Consider the following 25320-nt stretch of genomic DNA (forward strand, 5'->3'; position numbering starts at 1 on the left):
TTCTGGAGTGACAGGCTCTTCCACAGGTGCTGCAGAGAAATTTGTTTGTTGGGGCTGTTGCACAGTTGGCTCTCCCCTTGCGCCTCTGTCTTTTTTCCTGCCAACTACTAAGTCTCTTCGACTCGCCACAATTTAGCCCTGTCTTTATGGCTGCCCGCCAGCTCTGGCGAATGCTGGCAACTGACTCCCACGACTGGTGATCAATGTCACACGATTTCATGTCGCGTTTGCAGACGTCTTTATAACGGAGACATGGACGGCCGGTGGGTCTGATACCAGTGGCGAGCTCGCTGTACAATGTGTCTTTGGGGATCCTGCCATCTTCCATGCGGCTCACATGGCCAAGCCATCTCAAGCGCCGCTGACTCAGTAGTGTGTATAAGCTGGGGGTGTTGGCCGCTTCAAGGACTTCTGTGTTGGAGATATAGTCCTGCCACCTGATGCCAAGTATTCTCCGAAGGCAGCGAAGATGGAATGAATTGAGACGTCGCTCTTGGCTGGCATACGTTGTCCAGGCCTCGCTGCCGTAGAGCAAGGTACTGAGGACACAGGCCTGATACACTCGGACTTTTGTGTTCCGTGTCAGTGCGCCATTTTCCCACACTCTCTTGGCCAGTCTGGACATAGCAGTGGAAGCCTTACCCATGCGCTTGTTGATTTCTGCATCTAGAGACAGGTTACTGGTGATAGTTGAGCCTAGGTAGGTGAACTCTTGAACCACTTCCAGAGCGTGGTCGCCAATATTGATGGATGGAGCATTTCTGACATCCTGCCCCATGATGTTCGTTTTCTTGAGGCTGATGGTTAGGCCAAATTCATTGCAGGCAGACGCAAACCTGTCGATGAGACTCTGCAGGCATTCTTCAGTGTGAGATGTTAAAGCAGCATCGTCAGCAAAGAGGAGTTCTCTGATGAAGACTTTCCGTACTTTGGACTTCGCTCTTAGACGGGCAAGGTTGAACAACCTGCCCCCTGATCTTGTGTGGAGGAAAATTCCTTCTTCAGAGGATTTGAACGCATGTGAAAGCAGCAGGGAGAAGAAAATCCCAAAAAGTGTGGGTGCGAGAACACAGCCCTGTTTCACACCACTCAGGATAGGAAAGGGCTCTGATGAGGAGCCACCATGTTGAATTGTGCCTTTCATATTGTCATGGAATGAGGTGATGATACTTAGTAGCTTTGGTGGACATCCGATCTTTTCTAGTAGTCTGAAGAGACCACGTCTGCTGACGAGGTCAAAGGCTTTGGTGAGATCAATGAAAGCAATGTAGAGGGGCATCTGTTGTTCACATATTACAAATTACACCTTAACTATCAGATACAAGAGAGCTGGGTCACACAGTTTCACTGTGCACACACTTCTTCATAACTCTGAAGTTCCTCAGGTAGATTTTCAGCCCCTCTCTTCAAGGATTTAGACGCTGTCCCTCTTCCAACAGCAGTTCCCTCTCAATCCGAACTCCACAGGTACGGTCTTCAGCACAAAGCGCACCTCTACAGACCCTCCTCAGCTCTGCTTATGACAGTCTTGTTGGCGTGGATTTATCATTCTTCCCTTTATCTGAGTCCTTCAGTGACAACCTGAGCACTGTATGGCAGGGTCTGGTTCGTCGGCTACTTTAAGTAACAGAAACAACTCCTGGATTCAGTCTTCACTTTCTTCTGCTTGCCGGTGCTCCACTCCGACCGAATCTGTCTCCTTTTATCTGGTTCAAACCAGTGTTAGTTTTCCCAGAAACCTGAAGTTGTTTTTTCCAGCTTCCATTTCAGTTTTGGTTTCCATTTCTGTTTCAATTCTAGTTTCCCTCTCAGTTAGGGTCTTAAAAAAACAAGCTTTGCAATCACAGATTCCATCACAAACTATACATATTTGAAAAGAGATATGGTAATAGAGTGAGACGATGCAAGGTGGGAGGAGGTTTGTGCAGAGCACAAACACCAGCATAGATCTGTTGGGCTGAATGGCCTGTTTCTGTCCTGTAAATTCTTTGTAATTCTATGTTAACTTCTCTCTGGTTGAAACATTTATCAGTTGCCAGAAACTCACTGTGTATCCCGGCTGTGTACTGTGTGCCCCAACTGTGTACTGTGTGCCCCGGCTGTGTAATGTGTGCCCCGGCTGTGTAATGTGTGCCCCGGCTGTGTAATGTGTGCCCCGGCTGTGTACTGTGTGCCCCAACTGTGTACTGTGTGCCCCGGCTGTGTACTGTGTGCCCCAACTGTGTGCCCCGGCTGTGTACTGTGTGCCCCAACTGTGTACTGTGTGCCCCGGCTGTGTAATGTGTGCCCTGTCTGTGTAATGTGTGCCCCAACTGTGTACTGTGTGCCCCGGCTGTGTACTGTGTGCCCCAACTGTGTACTGTGTGCCCCGGCTGTGTACTGTGTGCCCAGGCTGTGTACTGTGTGCCCAGGCTGTGTACTGTGTGCCCCAAATGTGTACTGTGTGCCCCGGCTATGTACTGTGTGCCCCAACTGTGTACTGTGTGCCCCGGCTGTGTAATGTGTGCCCCGGCTGTGTAATGTGTGCCCCGGCTGTGTACTGTGTGCCCCAACTGTGTACTGTGTGCCCCGGCTGTGTACTGTGTGCCCCAACTGTGTGCCCCGGCTGTGTACTGTGTGCCCCAACTGTGTACTGTGTGCCCCGGCTGTGTAATGTGTGCCCTGTCTGTGTAATGTGTGCCCCAACTGTGTACTGTGTGCCCCGGCTGTGTACTGTGTGCCCCAACTGTGTACTGTGTGCCCCGGCTGTGTACTGTGTGCCCAGGCTGTGTACTGTGTGCCCAGGCTGTGTACTGTGTGCCCCAAATGTGTACTGTGTGCCCCAAATGTGTACTGTGTGCCCCAACTGTGTAATGTGTGCCCCGGCTGTGTACTGTGTGCCCCAACTGTGTACTGTGTGCCCCGGCTGTGTACTGTGTGCCCCGGCCGTGTACTGTGTGCCCCGGCCGTGTACTGTGTGTCCTGGCTGTGCGCTGTGTGCCAGGCTGTGTACTGTGTACCCCGGCTGTGTACTGTGTGCCCCGGCTGTGTACTATGTGCCCCGGCTGTGTACTGTGTACCCCGGCTGTGTACTGTGTGCCCCGGCTGTGTACTGTGTGCCCCGGCTGTGTACTGTGTACCCCGGCTGTGTACTGTGTGCCCCGGCTGTGTACTGTGTGCCCCGGCTGTGTGCTGTGTACCCCGGCTGTGTACTGTGTATCCCGGCTGTGTATTGTGTACCCCGGCTGTGTGCTGTGTGCCCCGGCTGTGTACTATGTGCCCCGGCTGTGTACTGTGTACCCCGGCTGTGTACTGTGTGCCCCGGCTGTGTACTGTGTGCCCCGGCTGTGTGCTGTGTACCCCGGCTGTGTACTGTGTATCCCGGCTGTGTATTGTGTACCCCGGCTGTGTGCTGTGTGCCTCGGCTGTGTACTGTGTACCCCGGCTGTGCACTGTGTGCCGTGGCTGTGTACTGTGTGCCGTGGCTGTGTACTGTGTGCCGTGGCTGTGTGCTGTGTACCCCGGCTGTGTACTGTGTACCGTGGCTGTGTACTGTGTACCCCAACTGTGTACTGTGTGCCCCGGCTGTGTACTGTGTGTCCCGGCTGTGTGCTGTGTACCGTGGCTGTGTGCTGTGTACCCCGGCTGTGTACTGAGTACCGTGGCTGTGTGCTGTGTACCCCAGCTGTGTACTGTGTGCCCAGGCTGTGTACTGTGTGCCCAGGCTGTGTACTGTGTATCCCGGCTGTGTACTGTGTGCCCCAACTGTGTACTGTGTGCCCCAACTGTGTACTGTGTGCCCCGGCTGTGTACTGTGTGCCCCGGCTGTGTACTGTGTGCCCAGGCTGTGTACTGTGTACCCCGGCTGTGTACTGTGTGCCCAGGCTGTGTACTGTGTGCCCAGGCTGTGTACTGTGTACCCCGGCTGTGTACTGTGTACCGTGGCTGTGTACTGTGTGCCCAGGCTGTGTACTGTGTGCCCAGGCTGTGTACTGTGTACCCCGGCTGTGTACTGTGTGCCCCGGCTGTGTACTGTGTGCCCCGGCTGTGTACGGTGTATCCCAGCTGTGTACTGTGTGCCCAGGCTGTGTACTGTGTACCCCGGCTGTGTACTGTGTACCCCGGCTGTGTACGGTGTACCCCGGCTGTGTACGGTGTGCCCCGGCTGTGTACGGTGTGCCCCGGCTGTGTACGGTGTGCCCCGGCTGTGTACGGTGTATCCCAGCTGTGTACTGTGTGCCCAGGCTGTGTACTGTGTACCCCGGCTGTGTACTGTGTGCCCAGGGTGTGTACTGTGTGCCCAGGCTGTGTACTGTGTACCCCAGCTGTGTACTGTGTGCCCAGGCTGTGTACTGTGTGCCCAGGCTGTGTACTGTGTACCCCAGCTGTGTGCTGTGTACCTCGGCTGTGTACTGTGTGCCCAGGCTGTGTACTGTGTGCCCAGGCTGTGTACTGTGTACCCCGGCTGTGTACGGTGTACCGCAGCTGTGTACTGTGTATCCCGGCTGTGTACTGTGTGCCCCAACTGTGTACTGTGTGCCCCGGCTGTGTAATGTGTGCCCCGGCTGTGTAATGTGTGCCCCGGCTGTGTACTGTGTGCCCCATCTGTGTACTGTGTGCCCCGGCTGTGTACTGTGTGCCCCAACTGTGTGCCCCGGCTGTGTACTGTGTGCCCCAACTGTGTACTGTGTGCCCCGGCTGTGTAATGTGTGCCCTGGCTGTGTAATGTGTGCCCCAACTGTGTACTGTGTGCCCCGGCTGTGTACTGTGTGCCCCAACTGTGTACTGTGTGCCCCGGCTGTGTACTGTGTGCCCAGGCTGTGTACTGTGTGCCCCAAATGTGTACTGTGTGCCCAGGCTATGTACTGTGTGCCCCAACTGTGTACTGTGTGCCCCAACTGTGTAATGTGTGCCCCGGCTGTGTACTGTGTGCCCCGGCCGTGTACTGTGTGTCCTGGCTGTGCGCTGTGTGCCAGGCTGTGTACTGTGTGCCCCGGCTGTGTACTGTGTGCCCAGGCTGTGTACTGTGTGCCCCAAATGTGTACTGTGTGCCCAGGCTATGTACTGTGTGCCCCAACTGTGTACTGTGTGCCCCAACTGTGTACTGTGTGCCCCGGCTGTGTACTGTGTGCCCCGGCTGTGTACTGTGTGCCCCGGCCGTGTACTGTGTGTCCTGGCTGTGCGCTGTGTGCCAGGCTGTGTACTGTGTACCCTGGCTGTGTACTGTGTGCCCCGGTTGTGTACTATGTGCCCCGGCTGTGTACTGTGTACCCCGGCTGTGTACTGTGTGCCCCGGCTGTGTACTGTGTGCCCCGGCTGTGTGCTGTGTACCCCGGCTGTGTACTGTGTATCCCGGCTGTGTATTGTGTACCCCGGCTGTGTGCTGTGTGCCTCGGCTGTGTACTGTGTACCCCGGCTGTGTACTGTGTGCCCCGGCTGTGTACTGTGTGCCCCGGCTGTGTGCTGTGTACCCCGGCTGTGTACTGTGTATCCCGGCTGTGTATTGTGTACCCCGGCTGTGTGCTGTGTGCCTCGGCTGTGTACTGTGTACCCCGGCTGTGCACTGTGTGCCGTGGCTGTGTACTGTGTGCCGTGGCTGTGTACTGTGTGCCGTGGCTGTGTGCTGTGTACCCCGGCTGTGTACTGTGTACCCTGGCTGTGTACTGTGTACCCCAACTGTGTACTGTGTGCCCCGGCTGTGTACTGTGTGTCCCGGCTGTGTGCTGTGTACCGTGGCTGTGTGCTGTGTACCGTGGCTGTGTACTGAGTACCGTGGCTGTGTGCTGTGTACCCCAGCTGTGTACTGTGTGCCCAGGCTGTGTACTGTGTGCCCAGGCTGTGTACTGTGTATCCCGGCTGTGTACTGTGTATCCCGGCTGTGTACTGTGTGCCCCAACTGTGTACTGTTTGCCCCAACTGTGTACTGTGTGCCCCGGCTGTGTACTGTGTGCCCAGGCTGTGTACTGTGTGCCCCGGCTGTGTACTGTGTGCCCCGGCTGTGTACTGTGTACCGTGGCTGTGTACTGTGTGCCCAGGCTGTGTACTGTGTGCCCCGGCTGTGTACTGTGTACCGTGGCTGTGTACTGTGTGCCCCGGCTGTGTACTGTGTGCTCAGGCTGTGTACTGTGTACCCCGGCTGTGTACTGTGTGCCCAGGCTGTGTACTGTGTGCCCAGGCTGTGTACTGTGTACCCCGGCTGTGTACTGTGTACCGTGGCTGTGTACTGTGTGCCCAGGCTGTGTACTGTGTGCCCCGGCTGTGTACTGTGTGCCCCGGCTGTGTACAGTGTACCGCAGCTGTGTACTGTGTACCCCGGCTGTGTACGGTGTACCCCGGCTGTGTACTGTGTACCCCGGCTGTGTACTGTGTACCCCGGCTGTGTACGGTGTATCCCGGCTGTGTACTGTGTGCCCAGGCTGTGTACTGTGTGCCCAGGCTGTGTACTGTGTGCCCAGGCTGTGTACGGTGTATCCCACCTGTGTGCTGTATACTCTAGCTGTCTGCAGCCTCTAATAGAGATAGGGTCAAGAGGGTCAGGAAATTTGTCTCCTCCAGGATCGGGGTGTGGGGGCAGGAGAAGCATCAAAACAAAGAAAATTAATGATCAATTGTTACAGATCTTTACCTTGCACAAGAAACAATCCAGTAAAGTTACACAAAGACAGCTTCAATTGCAAGATCAATGTATTGGTGTAGGGTAAGGAATCTTGAAAATCAAAGGGTAAAAGGCTTGGGTGAGAGGGAGACTTTCCAAACGGGATTTAATGATCACAGTTCTCTTTTTGAACAGCCATTTTTCCCGATGCAGTTGGTAGCAGGAAGTCTGGATGCCAATGCCGGAATTCCACACTCACAGCTCATCCAGGTGAGACACACCCTGACACACAGAATTGTTACAGTGCAGAAGGAGGCCATTTGGCCCATTGTGTCCACACCAGCTCTCTGAAAGAGCAGATCCCTCAGTTCCATTCCCCCACAGTCTCCCTGTACATTCTTATTTACTTAGAAATACAGCACTGAAACAGGCCCTTCGGCCCACCGAGTCTGTGCTGACCATCAACCACCCATTTATACTAATCCTACATTAATCCCATATTCCTACCACATCCCCACCTTCCCTCAATTCCCCTACCACCTACCTACACTAGTGACAATTTATAATGGCCAATTTACCTACCAACCTGCAAGTCTTTTGGCTTGTGGGAGGAAACCGGAGCACCCGGAGAAAACCCACACAGACACAGGGAGAACTTGCAAACTCCACACAGGCAGTACCCGGAATTGAACCCGGGTCACTGGAGCTGTGAGGCTGCGGTGCTAACCACTGCGCCACTGTGCCATCCTTTTCATATAACTGTCTAATTCCCTTTTGAATGCTTCAATTGAACCTGCCTCCACCACACTCACAGGCAGCGCATTCCAGACCTTAACCACTCTCTGTGTGAAAAAGTTTTTCCTCGTCACTTTTGCTTCTCGTACCAAATACTTTAAATCTGTGCCCTCACATTCTTGATCCTTTCACCAGTGCAAACAGTTTCTCTGTATCTACTCTGTCCAGACCCCTCAAGATTTTGAATACCTCTATCAAATCTCCTCTCAACCTTCTCTTCAAGGAAAACAGTCCTAACTTCTCCAATCTATCTTCATAACTGAAATTCCTCATCCCTGGAACCATTCTCATGAATCTTTTCTGTACTCTCTCCAATGCCCTCACATCTTTCCTAAAGTGCTGCCCAGAACTGGACACAATACTCCAGCTGAGGCCGAGCTAGTGTCTTATACAAGTTCAACATAACCTCCTTGCTCTTGTACTCTATGCCCCTATTAATAAAGCCCAGGATACTGTCTGCTTTATTAACTGCTCTCTCAACCTGCCCGGTCACCTTCAATGCACATAAATACCTAGATCCCTCTGCTCCTGCACCCCGTTTAGAATTATACCCTTTATTCTATATTGTCTCTCCATGGTCTTCCTACCAAAATGAATCACTTCACATTTCTCTGCATTGAACTTCATCTGCCACCTGTCTGCCCATTCCACCAACTTTTCTATGTCCTTTTGAAGTTCCACACTATCCTGGCCGCAAAGCAATATCAACAGGTTAAGTAAATGGGCAACAAGATGGCAAATGGAGTATAATGTAGGGAAGTGTGAAATTGTTCACTTTGGTCATAAAAATAGAAAAGAAGAATATTTTTTAAAAGGTGTGAAACTGGTAAGTGTTGATGTTCAGAGAGACTTGGGGGTACTCGTACAAGGAACGCACAAAGTTAACATGCAGGTGCAACAGGCTATTAAGAAGGCAAATGACATGTTGACCTTTATTGTAAGGGGATTGGAGTACAGGAATAAAGAAGTCTTACCAAAATTGTACAGGGCTTTGGTGAGACCGCACATGGAATACTGTGTGCTGTTTCAGTCTCCACATTTAAGAAAGGATATACTTATATTGAGGCAGTGCAGCGAAGATTTACTAAATTAGTCCCTGGGATGAGGGTGTTGTCCTATGATGAGATGCTGAGTAAATTGGGCCGATATTCTCTGGAGTTTAGAAGAATGAGAGGCGATCTAATTGAGACATATAAGATTCTGAAAGGGCTTGATAGGGTAGAAGCTGAGAGATTGTTCCCACTGGTCAGGGAATCTAGAACGCGGGGGCACAGTCTCAGGATAAGGGGTCAATCATTCAGGACTGAGATGAGGAGAAATTACTTCACTCAAATGTTTGTGAATCTTTGGAATTCTCTACCCCAGAGGGTTGTGGATGCTCCATCATTGAATACATTTAAGGCTGGAATAGATAGATTTTTGGTCTCTCAGGAATCAAGGGATATAGGGAACGGGTAGGAATGTGGAGTTGAAGCGACCAGTTTCTCTCTATCTACTCTGTCCAGATCCCTCATGATTTTGAATGTCTCTATCAAATCACCTCTCAACCTTCTCTTCTCCAAGGAAAACAGTCCCAACTTCTCCAATCTATCTTCATAACTGAAATTCCTCATCCCTGGAACCATTCTCGTGAATCTTTTATGTACTCTCTCCAATGTCCGCACGTCTTTCCTAAAGTGTAGTGCCCAGAACTGGATGCAATACTCCAGCTGAGGCCAAACTAGTGTCTTACACAAGTTCAACATAACTTCCTTGCTCTTATACTCTATGCCCCTATTAATAAAGCCCAGGATACTGTATGCTTTATTAACTGCTCTCTCAACCTGTCTTGCCACCTTCAATGACTTATGACACACTCACACTCACAACTAATACAGGTGAGACATATCCTGACACATTCACACTCATACTAACACTTATACTCACAGCTCATATGGGTGAGACATGCCCTGACACACTCACACTCACAGCACATAAAGGTGAGACATGCCCTGACACACTCACACTCACAGATCATACAGCTGAGACAGAGACAGATTCTGAAACACTAATAGTAATTCAGTGAACAAGTAATGGGGCAGGTATGTCACACAGTAAGCTTATCACACAGTGAGTGTGTCCTGCAGCCAGTGTGCCACAGAGGAACATATGAACATACAAATTAGGAGCAGGAGTAGGCCACTCGGCCCTTCGAGCCTGCTTCACCATTCAATAAGTTCATGGCTGAACTGATTACTCCACATTTCCACCTACCCCCAATAACCTTTCACCCCCTTGCTTATCAAGAATCTATCTACCTCTGCCTTAAAAATATTCAAAGACTCTGCTTCCACTGCCTTTTGAGGAAGAGAATTCCAAAGACTTCCAAAGAATTCCCTCAGAGAGAAAAAAATTCTCCTCATCTCTGTCTTAAATGGGCAACCGCTCATTTTTAAACAGTGACCCCTAGTTCTAGATTCTCCCACAAGGGGAAACATCCTTTCCACATCCACCCTGTCAAGACCCCTCAGGATCTTATATGTTTCAATCAAGAATATGAATGTTTAGTAGCATTGTTCTAGAAAGGGTGTTAGAGGAGTGGTGTGGGGGAGGAAGGGGGGGGTGGGATGTGCAGTGAAGATGGTCTCAGTGACAGTCCCAGGGATTGGTAGTGTGTTCACTGCTATTGCTAATTTACATCAATAAATTCAGAAAGATGTGAAGCAATCAACGCTGCAGATGAAACCAAACTAGGAAAGGCAGTGAAATCGAAGGAGACAGAATATTTAAATTGATGGAATAATGGACAGTGTAAAATGCTGCATATAGGATAGGAGGGAATAACAAACACTTACTTCACAGATGGAGCTGAACTAACCAAGGATGAAACTGAAGGAAATCCAAGAGTCTTAGTAAACTCGACATGGTCAATCAATGCAGAGCAGCAACTAACAAATCCCATGCGATGTTAACCAAAAGGACAAACCCAGAGGATACTTGTCAGAGGAGGCCTCAATTAAACTGTACAGAGTTCAGGTCAGACCCACCTTGAGCACAGTGTCTGATTCTGCTCACTGCAGAAGGGAGACATGCAACCATAGGAGGCAGTATAGTGAGGAACCACGAGTCTGATCCTGGTGTCAGGGCCTGAGTTATGGAGAAAGACTTGAGACATTGCCTGGCAATGCTTGATTGAGAGATGTGAGATTGTTAAGGGAATAGAGAAAGCAAATGCAGAATATTACTTTAAATTAAACTAGTAGGGCATGGACACACAGGTTCAAACCAGTAAAGGTAATCTCAGTATTGATATCAAAGAGGAGGGGAGGCAGAAACACTGGAGTTATTTCAGAAACAATGGATGCAGCAGCTGAAGTGCATGTCTCTGATTGATGAATTAAGATGGGCCGAATGGCAGAGCTATGGCGGTAATGAGGACAAAATAACTCGGTATGTGGAGAGAGGTCCAGAATGATCTGTAGGGGGCTGTTCCTGACTGGTTCACACATTTAAAGGGTTGAGGAGCTTCCTCTATTTATCAGTCATTTAAAGAAAACATTTTCTTCCCTCTAGAATTTCCTGAATGCTCGGAACTGTCCCGAGATACAGGGATTTCTCCACATTAAGGATAAAGGAAAGAAAACATGGAGACGCTTGTATTTCTTCCTGCGCAAGTCTGGGTTCTATTACTCCTTGAAAGGGACATCCAAGGTGAGTAAATATCTATGTATTTTACATTCAACAACAGGTCACGTGTCATATCATGGGAATGTGTCACATGATGGCAGTCTATTTGGAGTAGCATCATGTGACATTGTTGATTCTAAAATAGAGACTAAAAAATAAAAATCTGTATATAATAATAAACCTCACTGTTTCTCAGTCCCTTTCCTAGCCAAACATGCCCCCTCTTCTTGCTGGAGCATGATGCCAATGGGTGAATGTGTAAACCACTCTCAGACAAGTGGAAGTTGATCAGCTGCTGTCTCACATAGAATAGATTACACAGTAGTTATGGCACAGAAACAGGCCATTCAGCCCAAAAGGTCGATACCGGTGTTTATGCTTCACACGAGCCTCCTCTCACCTCACTTTGTCTCACCCTATCAGCATGTCCTTATATTGCTTTCTCCCTCATCTGCTTATCTAGCCAGCTTGTTATCCATTCTGTTACTTGTCCCCTGACTCCACATACTCTGACCTTAGTCATGAGTCTACCTTATTGAAGGCCTGTTGAAAATTTATATCTATTACATCCGCTGCATTATGCTTATCTATTCTTTTTGTTACTTCTTCAAAGAATTCACTAAAATTGGTCAAGAATGGTCTTCTCTTTTGAAATCTGTGCTGACTATTCTTTGTTATATTTTTGGTTTCTAGATGCTTTCTATGACATCTTTGAGTAAGGATTCTATCATCTTTCCCACCACTGACATTAAGCTAACTGGTCTATAGTTCCCTGGACTTGTTCTCTCTCTCTTTTTAAGTATAGGAATCAAATTAGTTGACTGCCAATTCTGTGGCACAAATCCTTTTGTAAATGAATTTTTATATATATGCAATAGTGCCTCTGCCATCTCCTCCTGAGCTTCTTTTAAAGTCCACAGATACAATCTGTCTCAACCAGGGGTTTTATCCTCTCTAAGTTTGACTAGTTTATTCATTATCTCCCCCCTTTCTAACTTAAATGTCTTGATCTATTTTTCTACTGTTCTGTCCACCCCGTTAGTCTGCCTGGTAGATAGTGTTGCTCTTTGGTTTGAGGATGTTACTTGTACCATAGATGAAGGAGAACCAGTGGATGTGGTGCATTTGAATTTTCAGAAGGCTTTTGATAAGGTTCCACACAAGAAGTAACAAAACAAAAATAGAGCACATGGGATTGGGGGTAATATACTGCAATGGATTGAGAACTGGTTAACAGACAGAAAACAGAGAGTTAGGAACAAATGGGTCTTTCTCAGGATGTCCGGCTGTTACTAGTGGGGTACTGCAAGGATCAGTGCTGGGATCACAGCTGTTCACAATCTATATAAATGATTTGGATGTAATATTTCCAAATGTGCTGATGACACAAAACTAGGTGGGAATGTAAGTTGTGAGATGGATGCAAAGAAGCTTCGAGTGGACTAGGACAGGCTAAGTGAATGGGCAAGAACATGGCAGATGGAATATAATGTGAATAAGTGTGAAGTGATCCACTTTGGTAGAAAAAACAGAAAGAGTATTTCTTAAATGGTGAGAGGTTGGGAAGTGTTGATGTCCAAAGGGACCTGGGTGTCCTTGTTCATGAGACACTAAAATCCAGCATGCAGGTGCAGCAAGCAATTAGGAAGGCAAATGGTATGTTGGCCTTCATCGCAAGCGTTTTGAGTACAGAAGTAAAGAAGTCTTTCTGCAATTGTATAGCGCCTTGGTGAGACCGCACCGGGAGTATTGTGTATAGTTTTGGTCTCCTCATCTAAGGAAGGATATACTTGCCATAGAAGGAAATGCAACAGAAGTTCACCAGACTAATCCCTGGGATGGCGGGATTGATTTATGAGGAGAGAGTGAGGAAACTGGGCTTTTATTCTATAGAGTTTCAAAATATGAGAAATGATCTCATTGAAACTTACAAAATTCTTACAGGGTGTTACAGAGTGAATGACGATAGGACGTTTGTCCTGGTTAGAACCAGGGGACACAGTCTCAGACTAAGGGATAGGCAATTTAAGACTGAGATGAGGAGGAATTTTTTCACACAGAGGGTGGTGAATCTTTGGAATTCTCTAGCCCAGAGAGCTGTGGAAGCTCAATCATTGAGCATGTTCAAGACAGAAATCGATGGATATCCAGATACTAATGAAATCAAGGGATATGGGGTAACATGGGAAATTGCTGTTGAGGTAAATGATCAGCCATGATCTAATTGAATGGCGGAGCAAGTTCAACAGGCTGAATGGCCTACTCCTGCTCCTATGTTCCTATGACATGTTTGGTGTCGAGTTGAAGTCAAATTTGGCTACAATAAGTTTCATCTGTCATTGTTCTGCCTCTCAGATATTTTCCCTTTTTGAATCCATGCTTGCTGCTATTAACTAGGTTACAGTTGTACAGATAATGCTAGAGGTTACTTGTGATAACTAATTCCACCAATTTACATGGAACGAAGTGGAATGTATGAGTTACCTGGATCTGATGCGTCTCCTGATTTGAATCTGGGCATTTACCACATTCTCACTGACTGGCTGATCTCACAAGTTAATTATGTAGAAAGGGAAGAGACTCAAGCTGTTCCATGAGCCCAGAATCTGCCAACTTTAATCCTGAAATTAAAGTTAATGACAGGGCTGAGACACTAAAGCAGCTTTCAAACACGCGTCAGGAACTAAAGGCCGAGGATTCCTTTGTGCGTTGTTGCAAAAATCTTTAAAGATTTAATGACGTACTTGCACCTTTCAAGTGGAAAGAACAAAAACTGCATTCAAGAAAAGAGGTGACAGATTTTGTGTAAAGTCAGGTTTTGGAAGTTTGCTGAACTAGGTTGAGGGATTAAAGGATTATCTGATCATTGTTTTCTGCTTGTTGATGTATTGCAGTCAACACGCAAGAGTGACTAAGGAATTGTGACCTGTTTCCCATTCCACAATCACACAATCATACAATTCAAATATTGAATTAGTGCATTCTGCACTAATTGACAATAATAATGAATAATAATAATGAAAAATAAAAAAGCAGAATATTTTTTAAATGGTGAGAGACTGGGAAATGTTGGTATTCAGAGGAACCTGGGTGTCCTTGTACATGAATCACAGAAGGTTAACATGCAGGTACAGCAAGCAATTAGGAAAGCAAATGGTATTACAAATAGATTAGAGTATAAGAGTGAGGAGGTCTTACTGCAATTACATGTGGTCTTGGTGAGACCTCAACTGAAGGACTGTGTACAGTTTTGGTCTCCCAACCTAAGGAAGGATAGACCTGCCCTACAGGGGCTGCAACAAACGTTTACTAGACTGGTACCTGGGATGAGAGGATTGTCCAATGAGGAGAGATTGAGTAGACTAGGTTTATATTCCCTAGAGTTTAGCAGAATGAGAAGAGGGGCTGGATTTTCAAATGCCAGTGGGGGCAGGAGCGGGTGCGATTTGAAATTCGTGTTCCCAGAAGGCAGCACTGGATCCCACCGCCTCCGGAATGTGATGCAATCTTTAAAGGGAAGGCGGGGCGGAGGATTCTGAAACCCGCACGCCTCCAGTTAAATGCTCCTTGGGCTCATTGATGAGCTCATTAATAGGCCGCAGAGAAGCAGTTTCACATTTTCAATTGATAGGTACGGGCAACACGCAGTGTCTGGGACATCTCAGGGTTCAGCTGGTGTGAACGCTGCAGGGAACCATGAGGGCTAATGGATACACTGGTCAACTCATTTAAAAGAGGGAGAATAAAGCCCAGCTGCACGAGCGGTGGCAGAGCTGCCCTCACTGGAGGCTTGTGTTTGTCATCAGTGAGAGGTAGGAATCCTGAGAGGGGCATCAGGCTGCTGGCATCACTTGGGCAGCAGAGGTTGGCAGAGGAAGCTCGCTTGATTGGCACCCCATCTACAAACAATCACTCCCTCCACCACCGACGCACAGTGGCAGCAGTGTGTACCATCTACAAGATGCACTGCAGCAACGCACCAAGGCTCCTTAGACAGCACCTTCCAAACCCGCAACCTCTGCCAACTAGAAGGACAAGGGCAGCAAATACATGGGAACATCACCACCTGCAAGTTCCCCTCCAAGTCACACACCATCCTGACTTGGAACTATATCGCCATTCCTTAACTGTCGCTGGGTAAAAATCCTGGAACTCCCTTCCTAACAGCACTGTGGGTGTACCTACCCCAAATGGTCTGCAGCGGTTCAAGAAGGCAGCTCACCAGCATCTTCTCAAGAGCAATTAGGGATGGGCAATAAATGCTGGCCTGGCCAGCGACACCCACATCCCATGAATGAATTTTAAAAAAACGAGCGCCGACTGAGGGAGTGAAAATGGGAATAGGTTACACTGACATTGGACAGAGTAGTGAGGAGGAGCTTCAGCAAAGGCCTCCTCTTAGGTCTGGAGGAACTCAGAGGAGTACTGCCAGGTGCTGCAAAGGAAGAAGAAGCTACCCAAGAAATCGGGTGTACTGGCCACGAGTCAGCTACTGAATGACAGCACGCCAGTGCCAAAGGAGACTGTGTCTATCCAGGACATTGGCCTCGGACATTTGTACTCTGTCCACAGTGACCTGAGGCCTTCTCGACCCCATGGCAGTCCTGTACTTTTAGCCTTCAAGGTCAGTGTCTCCTTGAATTTTTATGCTTCTGGTTCATTCCAGGGATCAGCTGCGGACATGGGTGGTATCTTGCAGTCAGCAGCTCATTAGGCAGGTCACAGATCCCCTATACATCCATTTTGAAACAGATGGGCCAGCGCAGGCACAGAGGGCACTGGGCTTTGCATCTACAGATGGATTCCCACAGGTTCAGATGGTCATTGATTGCAGCCATGTAGCCATCAAGGTACCAACAGACCAGCCAGCCAGATTCCTAAACAGAAAATGCTTCACTCAATGAACGTCCAGCTGGCCTGTGACATCAGGGAGCGCATCTTGCAGGTATGCACCTGGTTCCCAAGCAGCTGTCCTTCATCCTCGAGAGTCCCAGGTGCTGCACCTCTTCAGGCCCACATCCAGACTCCATGGATGGCTGCTGGGGGATAAGGGTTATCCTCTGAGAATGTGGCTCCTGTCACTCGTCCCCTAACCAGACACGGATGGAGAGAGGTGCTACAACCAGAGCCATCTCCTAATACAGACCTGCACTGAACAGACCATTGGCATCTTAACGATGCGCTTCCGTTGTCTTGACCAGTCAGATGGTGCCCTCCAGTCCGAGCCAGCCAGGGTGCCTCATATTGTAGTTGTCTGCTGCACACTGCACAACATGACTATACAAAGAGGACTGGAGCTGGATGACGAGGAGGACCTGGTATACTACTCTTCCTCAGAGGAGGACGAGGAGGAGGAAGGTGGCGCTGCAGAGGAATCTGGTGCCCAGGCATTGGAGAAAGACCACTGAGGCCGTCCCAGGCTGTACGGTGATTGGCAGGCTGGCCTGGCCGCAAAGACCACGCTAATTCAGCAACTTTTCACATGAGCGCCTCTGAGCCCTATGACAGAAGCCGCTGCACACACATCTAAAGAATCCCATTGCCACCCAAAGACATTGAGAATGGGGTCTCCACCACCATCATTGCCGTACATCAGAGACCATGCAACCGCACCAGCCCAGATGCCACCCACCCCACCAAAACCTTCATTTCACTTTTGTCAACAAGCTTACAAAACACACAAGTTTGATCTAGATCATCAAACGTTATCAATAACAAAATGAATCAATGATAAAACAGAGAGAACTTCACCCAGGTGATCCATCAAGTGTAACTAATGGCTGGCATGGTGCCTTGGTCTGCGAGGTGCTGCCCCTGTGGCTGACAATGAGGTGGAGGCAGCCTGCTCCATTGTATCAGCAGCCATCTGAGATGCCGATGGCATCCGTCCTCATTGTGGAGATGCCCATGGGCTCCCTCCCACCCCCAAGGAGAAGCCTGGTGACGTCGGTGCAGGACAACTCTGCTCCGCCTCTGCTGCAGGCCCTGCAGGAAACACAAAACGGTGGTGATGAGAACTCGGGCTACTCAGCAGGTGCATCAACACAGCCAAGCCCATAGATGACAGCAGTTGAAGAGCCACAGCAGTGATTGGGCAGCAGTTTTCTCCATACCCTTCACCTGAAGATAGAGAACTCAAATGACCCTGCTCTTCACGGCTTTCAGTCTCGCCATCGCCGATGGCCTGACACGATGGCACCCACACAATATCAAGCGCGGCCTCCTCCATCGGTGTCAGATCGTGAAGGTCAGCAAAACCACCACCCATTTGAACAATCTCACACCAGTAGTGACCTTGCTTTTCCTGCAGGTTGAGAACACAAATATGTGTGATTCAGCTGCCCTCCCTCATGACAATGACATGAGCTGTTGTGCTCCTCAGTGATACCCGCTTCTCAACTGCACCCCATATGAGAGGGTGACTGACGTCTCAGTGATGCAACTGGGCACTTGCTCTGATAGTGTTAGGGAGAACTATGGGCACTCAGTGTGCTCAGCTGGTGTGCATACTGCTGCATAAAGAGTTAGAGGTCTATCACCTGCATGCCGCTTGCCACTCAACTTCTCAGATTTTAACAGGTCATTGAACCTCTTGCGACTTTGGACCCATGTCCTCCATGTCACGCCTCTCCTGCTGACCTCTGTGGCGACCTCCATACAGGTCCTTTTGGTCTCCTGACATATCCTTCTTCTACTAGACGCTGGTAAGAAAATTTCTTGCCTCACGACGACTGCCTCCACTAACACCTCAAGAGAGGCATCAGAAAACCTTGGTGCCAGCCATGTACGCTGGCCGGTGCCAGTGTCGGCCCGATCAGGACCTTCCTGTCACATGTTGTCAGCAAATAGCATGCCCAGTCATGGCTGCTGCTCACCATTTCAAAAGGCCCTCCAGATCTGTGTACCGTCTCCAGGCTGCTCATGGCACTGCTGATTGGGCGCCAAACTTGTCTCTGGGTCAATTAACCACTTTACATTTGAAAATCGCTTCGTGTCACTGGGTTGAGTTCCTGACCCAATTTGAAAATCCTGCCCAAGATCTCATTGAACCTATAAAATTCTTAGAGGGTTTGACAGGGTGGATGCTGGGAGAATGTTTCCCCCTGGCTGGGGGGTCTAGAACACGGGGTCACAGTCTCAGGATAAGGGGTCCGCCATTTAGGACTGAGATGAGGAGAAATTTCTTCACTCGAAGGGCTGTAAATCGTTGGAGTTCTCGATCCCAGAGAGCTGTGGATGCTCCATCATTGAGGATATTCAGGATGGATATCGATAGATTTTTGGGTTATAAGAGATGATCTAGTTGAATGGTAGAGCAGGCTTGAAGGGCTGAATGGCCTCCTCCAGCTTCTATTTATGTTTGTATAATCTTCCTCCAGCATATCACAGAGATCATAGAATTTTACAGTACACAAAGAGGCCATTCACCCCTACATGCCTGTGCTAGCTCTTTGGTAAAGCTATCCAATCAGTCCCACACCCTTTGCACTTTCTCCATAGCCCTGTAATTTAATTCTTTTTTACTTCGAATATTTATCCAATTCCCTTTTGAACTATATTATTGAATCTGCTTCCACTGCCCTTTCAGGCAGCGCGTTCCAGATCACAACAACACACTGCATAAAAAAAATTCTCCTTGTCTCTGGTTCTTTTCCAAATTACCTCAAGTCTGTGTCCCTCTGGTTTCCGACCCTCCTGACACTGGAAACAGTTTCTCCTTATTTACTCTATTAAAAACCTTCCTGATTTTGAACACTTCTATCAAATTTCCCCTTAACCTTCTTTGCTCTAAGGAGAACAATCCCAGCTTTTCCAGTCTCTCCACAGAACTGAAATGCCTCATTCCTGATACCATTCTAGTAAATCTCCTCTGCACCCTCTCCACGGTATTGACATCCTTCCTAAAGTGTGGAGCCCAGAGTTGGACAATATTCCAGCTGAGGCCTAACCAATGATTTATAAAGGTTCAGCATAACTCCCTGGCTTTTGTACTCTATACCTCTGTTTATAAAACCAAAGATCCTATTTGCTTTTTTAACAGCTTTCTCAACTTCTATCTCCTTCAAAGATTTGTGTATATAAACCCCCAGGTCTATCTGTTCCTGCACCCCTTTAAAATTGTACTATTTAGTTTATATTGCCTTTCCTTATCCTTCCCAATTATGTGTATCACTTCACACTTCTCTGTGTTAAATTTCATCTGCCTGTGTCAGTCCATTTCACCAGTCTGTCTATGTCCCCTGCAGTCTGTTGCTATCCTCCTCACGGTTCACTACATTTGCGAGCTTTGTGTTATCTGAAAACTTTGAAATTGTGCCCTGTATATCCAAGTCGAGGTTATTAATATATATCAAAACAGCAGTAGGCCTAATAGTGACCCCTGGGAAACCCAACTGTAAACCCCCCTCCAGTCTGAAAAACAACCATTCACCACTAATCTCTGCTTCCTGCTCCTTAGTCAGGTTTGTATCCATGCTGCCACTGTCCTCATAATTCCGTGGAGTTTAATTTTGCTCATAAGGCTATTATGTCTAAAATAAAAATAGAAAACACTGCAATCACAATGTAAAGGCAGCTCCCTTTAAAGGAGGAAGAGGCAGGTTGCATTATTCAGGGCTCAGCCTTCCCTTCCAATTCTGTTTAATAGCATTGGTCACCACAGGAGATACGTTTAAGATATTTGGCAAAAGTACCACTGGAGAGATGAGAATGTCTTTACTTAGTGAATTGTTGTGATCTGGAATACACTGGGTGATGAAAGCAGATGCAGAATTAACTTTCAAAAGGGAATTGGATGAGGACAGCACAGAATTCAGTCTCCCTTTGCTGAGAGTGTCTGGGTGGGGTTTGAATCCTGCACCTTCAGACTCAGAGGCAGAAATCGAATCGCAAAGTGCAAGACATGCTTCAGTGCCCAGGTGAGACAGAACTAACTCACTCTGCCAACTCTCACTGCTACCCATTGCTCCAGTGATTCATTCATCTCTGCTACCTCCTGCAGTTAATTCTGCATCTGCTAGAGCAGCATCTGTGTCTCCCAGTGCACCTGGAATTGCTGTGAACTGAGTTCCTGCTTTGGATGAGACGTTAAACTGAGGCTCAGTCTGCCCTCTCAGGTGGGTGTAAAAGATCCCATGGCAACTAATTCGAAGAAGAGCAGGGGAGTTCTCCCCGGTGTTGACCAATATTTATCCCTCAACCAACATTACAAAAATAGATTATCTGGTCAATATCACATTGCTGTTTGTGGGATCTTGCTGTGCACAAATTGGCTGCCATGTTTCCTACATTACAACAGTGATCACACTTCAAAAAGTACTTCGTTAATTCATTGGCTATTGGACATCCAGTAGTTGTGAAAGGCACTAAATAAATGTAAGTTTTTTATTTATTTGAATTCCCAGCTCCGCTGATTGCTCACCTCCTTATTCATGTTTATATTTCTTCTTTTATTCTCAACAGGAACCGAGGCACCTTCAGTATTTCGCTGATGTGAATGAGAGTAACATTTACACAGTAACAAACAAAAAGATGTACAACTCACCAACAGAGTTTGGTTTCTGTATCAAGGTAGAAGTGTGTGTGTTTGTGTTTGTTACAGACTGCAACCACTAGGTGGTAGCATTTGCTGTAAACATGTTTTATTTTGTGGTAACAAAAACAAGAAATGCTGGAACCACTCAGCAGGTCTGGCAGCAACTGTGGAAAGAGAAGCAGAGTTAACGTTTCGGGTCAGTGACGAAGAAGGGTCGCTGACCCGAAACGTTAACTCTGCTTCTCTTTCCACAGATGCTGCCAGACCTGCTGAGTGGTTCCAGCATTTCTTGTTTTTGTTTCAGATTTCCAGCATCCGCAGTATTTTGCTTTTATTTTGTGGTGTTTGTCTGAGTTTTGGGGAATCTGTAAATTGTGACTCTGTGCTATTCTGTGTCTGAAAAGTGCCTGTAATAATCCCTGTCATCCCATCCAGTCCCAGCACATCCCACATAAATCAAAACTTCCTTTAGTGCAGCCTTGGTGAAATGAACCATCCTGGTGAGCACCAGTGTTTTCCCAAGTCCAGTGTGTTCCCCAGAATGCACCAGTGTGTGTCCCAGTCTCCCTGCTTTATGTCTCAGTCTGTGCCACAGTAAGCATCTCAGTCTGTATCTATTTATTTAGAGATACAGCACTGAAACAGGCCCTTCAGCCCACCGAGTCTGTGCAGACCATCAACCACCCATTTATACTAATCCTACATTAATCCCATATTCCTACCACATCCCCACAGTTCCCTCAATTCCCCTACCACCTACCTATACTAGGGACAATTTATAATGGCCAATTTACCTATCAACCTGCAAGTCTTTGGCTGTGGGAGGAAACCGGAGCACCCGACAGAAACCCACGCAGACACAAGGAGAACTTGCAAACTCCACACAGGCAGTACCCAGAATTGAACCCGGGTCGCTGGAGCTGTGAGGCTGCGGTGCTAACCACTGTGTCTCAGTCTGTGTGTCTCAGTCTGTGTGTCTCAGTCTGTGTGTCTCAGTCTGTGTGGCCCAGTCTGTGTCTCAGTCTGTGTTTCAGTCTGTGTCTCAGTCCTCAACATCAACACCCTCTACTGTTGAAGAATCATTATCCTGAGCTGAACTCTTAGACGTCAGGTCAGCCCGGAGAGCAGAACACACTGCAGCCTCCACCTTGGCTGCTGCTCCAGAAATCACCCTTCCATTTATACGACATCAACTCGAGGCTCAAATTCTGCCAGTGCTTCCCTCGTCAAATCCTCACCTCAACCCACCGCGAACTCTTAACTTACTCACTGCTGCCTTGCCCCCAGATCACTCCAAACTGCTGTCACCCCCAAGCCTGTCCTTCCCAAATGCATCAACTCTGTGTCCCCTTAAATTAAGCTCATCATCACATTCAAATCTCCAATCTCTCCCTGCACTTTGCCACTTTGCACTTTAGTCCCACCCAACTCCTCAGAATGCTCAAATACTCTGTGTTCCAGCTCCCTCACACTGTCACTCAGTAACCCCTCTCCCTCCGCGCCCTGTGTTACTGACTGTATCTCTACCGATGTTAATCCATCTCCCTCACACTGTCACTCAGTAACCCCTCTCCGCCAGCACCCTGTGTTACTGACTGTATCTCTACTAATGTTAATCCATCTCCCTCAAACTGTCACTCAGTAACCCCTCTCCGCCAGCACCCTGTGTTACTGACTGTATCTCTACCGATGTTAATCCATCTCCCTCACACTGTCACTCAGTAACCCCTCTCCCCCAGCGCCCTGTGTTACTGACTGTATCTCTACTGATGTTAATCCATCTCCCTCACACTGTCACTCAGTAACCCCTCTCCCCCAGCGCCCTGTGTTACTGACTGTATCTCTACCGATGTTAATCCATCTCCCTCACACTGTCACTCAGTAACCCCTCTCCGCCAGCACCCTGTGTTACCGACTGTATCTCTACTAATGTTAATCCATCTCCCTCAAACTGTCACTCAGTAACCCCTCACCCCCCAGCACCCTGTGTTACTGACTGTATCTCTACCGATGTTAATCCATCTCCCTCACACTGTCACTCAGTAACCCCTCTCCCCCCAGCGCCCTGTGTTACTGACTGTATCTCTACTGATGTTAATCCATCTCCCTCAAACTGTCACTCAGTAACCCCTCTCCCCCCAACACCCTGTGTTACTGACTGTATCTCTACCAATGTTAATCCATCTCCCTCACACTGTCACTCAGTAACCCCTCTCCCCCCAACACCCTGTGTTACTGACTGTATCTCTACCAATGTTAATCTATCTCCCTCACACTGTCACTCAGTAACCCCTCTCCCCCCAGCACCCTGTGTTACTGACTGTATCTCTACTGATGTTAATCCATCGCCCTCACACTGTCACTCAGTAACCCCTCTCCCCCCAGTGCCCTGTGTTACTGACTGTATCTCTACCGATGTTAATCCATCTCCCTCACACTGTCACTCAGTAACCCCTCTCCCCCAGCACCCTGTGTTACTGACTGTATCTCTACTGATGTTAATCCAGCTCCCTCACACTGTCACTCAGTAACCCCTCTCCCCCAGCACCCTGTGTTACTGACTGTATCTCTCCTGATGTTAATCCAGCTCCCTCACACTGTCACTCAGTAACCCCTCTCCCCCCAGCACCCTGTGTTACTGACTGTATCTCTCCTGATGTTAATCCAGCTCCCTCACACTGTCATTCAGTAACTCCTCTCCCCCAGCACACAGTGTTACTGACTGTATCTCCACCGGTTAATCCAGCTCCCTCATACTGTCACTCAGTAACCACTCTACCCTCAGCCCCAGTGGTCTGTGTGACTGACTGTATTTCTACTAATGTTAATTCTGCTCCCTGACACTGTCACTCAGTAACCCCTCACCCCCAGCACCCTGTGTTACTGACTGTATCTCTACTGATGTTAATCCAGCTCCCTCACACTGTCACTCAGTAACCCCTCTCCCCCAGCACCCTGTGTTACTGACTGTATCTCTACTGATGTTAATCCAGCTCCCTCACACTGTCACTCAGTAACCCCTCTCCCCCCAGTGCCCTGTGTTACTGACTGTATCTCTATTGATGTTAATCCATCTCCCTCACACTGTCACTCAGTAACCCCTCTCCCCCCAGCACCCTGTGTTACTGACTGTATCTCTACTGATGTTAATCCATCTCCCTCACACTGTCACTCAGTAACCCCTCTCCCCCCAGTGCCCTGTGTTACTGACTGTATCTCTACCGATGTTAGTCCAGCTCCCTCACACTGTCACTCAGTAGTAACCCCTCTCCCCCAGCACCCTGTGTTACTGACTGTATCTCTACTGATGTTAATCCAGCTCCCTCACACTGTCACTCAGTAACCCCTCTCCCCCAGCACCCTGTGTTACTGACTGTATCTCTACTGATGTTAGTCCAGCACCCTCACACTGTCACTCAGTAGTAACCCCTCTCCCCCCAGCACCCTGTGTTACTGACTGTATCTCTCCTGATGTTAATCCAGCTCCCTCACACTGTCATTCAGTAACTCCTCTCCCCCAGCACACAGTGTTACTGACTGTATCTCCAACGGTTAATCCAGCTCCCTCATACTGTCACTCAGTAACCCCTCTACCCCCAGCCCCAGTGGTCTGTGTGACTGACTGTATTTCTACTAATGTTAATTCTGCTCCCTGACACTGTCACTCAGTAACCCCTCTCCCCTCAGCACCCTGTGTTACTGACTGTCTCTCTGACTGACGTTAACCCACTCCCTCACACTGTCACTCAGTAACCCCTCTCCCCCAGCACCCTGTGTTACTCACTGTAGCTCCATTGGTGTTAATCCAGCTCCCTCACACTGTCACTCAGTAACCCCTCTCCCCCAGCGCCCTGTGTTACTGACTGTATCTCTATTGATGTTAATCCATCTCCCTCACACTGTCACTCAGGAACCCCTCTCCCCCAGCACCCTGTGTTACTGACTGTATCTCTATTGATGTTAATCCATCTCCCTCACACTGTCACTCAGTAACCCCTCTCCCCCAGCGCCCTGTGTTACTGACTGTATCTCTACCGATGTTAATCCAGCTCCCTCACACTGTCACTCAGTAACCCCTCTCCCCCCAGCACCCTGTGTTACTGACTGTATCTCTATTGATGTTAATCCATCTCCCTCACACTGTCACTCAGTAACCCCTCTCCCCCAGCGCCCTGTGTTACTGACTGTATCTCTATTAATGTTAATCTAGCTTCTTCACACTGTCACTCAGTAACCCCTCTCCCCCCAGCACCCTGTGTTACTGACTGTATCTCTATTGATGTTAATCCAGCTCCCTCACACTGTCACTCAGTAACCCCTCTCCCCCCAGTGCCCTGTGTTACTGACTGTATCTCTATTGATGTTTATCCATCTCCCTCACACTGTCACTCAGTAACCCCTCTCCCCCCAGTGCCCTGTGTTACTGACTGTATCTCTATTGATGTTTATCCATCTCCCTCACACTGTCACTCAGTAAGCCCTCCCCCCCCAGCACCCTGTGTTACTGACTGTATCTCTATTGATGTTAATCCAGCTCCCTCACACTGTCACTCAGTAACCCCTCTCCCCCCAGCGCCCTGTGTTACTGACTGTATCTCTATTAATGTTAATCTAGCTTCTTCACACTGTCACTCAGTAACCCCTCTCCCCCCAGCGCCCTGTGTTACTGACTGTATCTCTATTGATGTTAATCCAGCTCCCTCACACTGTCACTCAGTAACCCCTCTCCCCCCAGCACCCTGTGTTACTG

General features: G+C 48.5%; 1 protein-coding gene across 7 annotated transcripts in view; it reads left to right on the top strand.

Moving 5' to 3' along the window:
• LOC137348259 (growth factor receptor-bound protein 7-like) overlaps positions 1 to 25320 on the top strand; it is a 197306-nt gene that overhangs the window by 139090 nt on the left and 32896 nt on the right. For 6 of the 7 annotated variants that reach the window (XM_068013687.1, XM_068013681.1, XM_068013685.1 and 3 more), the window contains 3 exons: positions 6770 to 6844; positions 10922 to 11059; positions 20498 to 20605. In XM_068013687.1, the coding sequence (XP_067869788.1) occupies positions 6770 to 6844; positions 10922 to 11059; positions 20498 to 20605 (321 nt within the window). The remainder of the gene's footprint in view (positions 1 to 6769; positions 6845 to 10921; positions 11060 to 20497; positions 20606 to 25320) is intronic. The other variant, XM_068013683.1, reaches the window with a different exon arrangement.

Source organism: Heterodontus francisci, chromosome 33 (assembly GCF_036365525.1).
Source record: "Heterodontus francisci isolate sHetFra1 chromosome 33, sHetFra1.hap1, whole genome shotgun sequence".
Lineage (NCBI taxonomy): Eukaryota > Metazoa > Chordata > Chondrichthyes > Heterodontiformes > Heterodontidae > Heterodontus > Heterodontus francisci.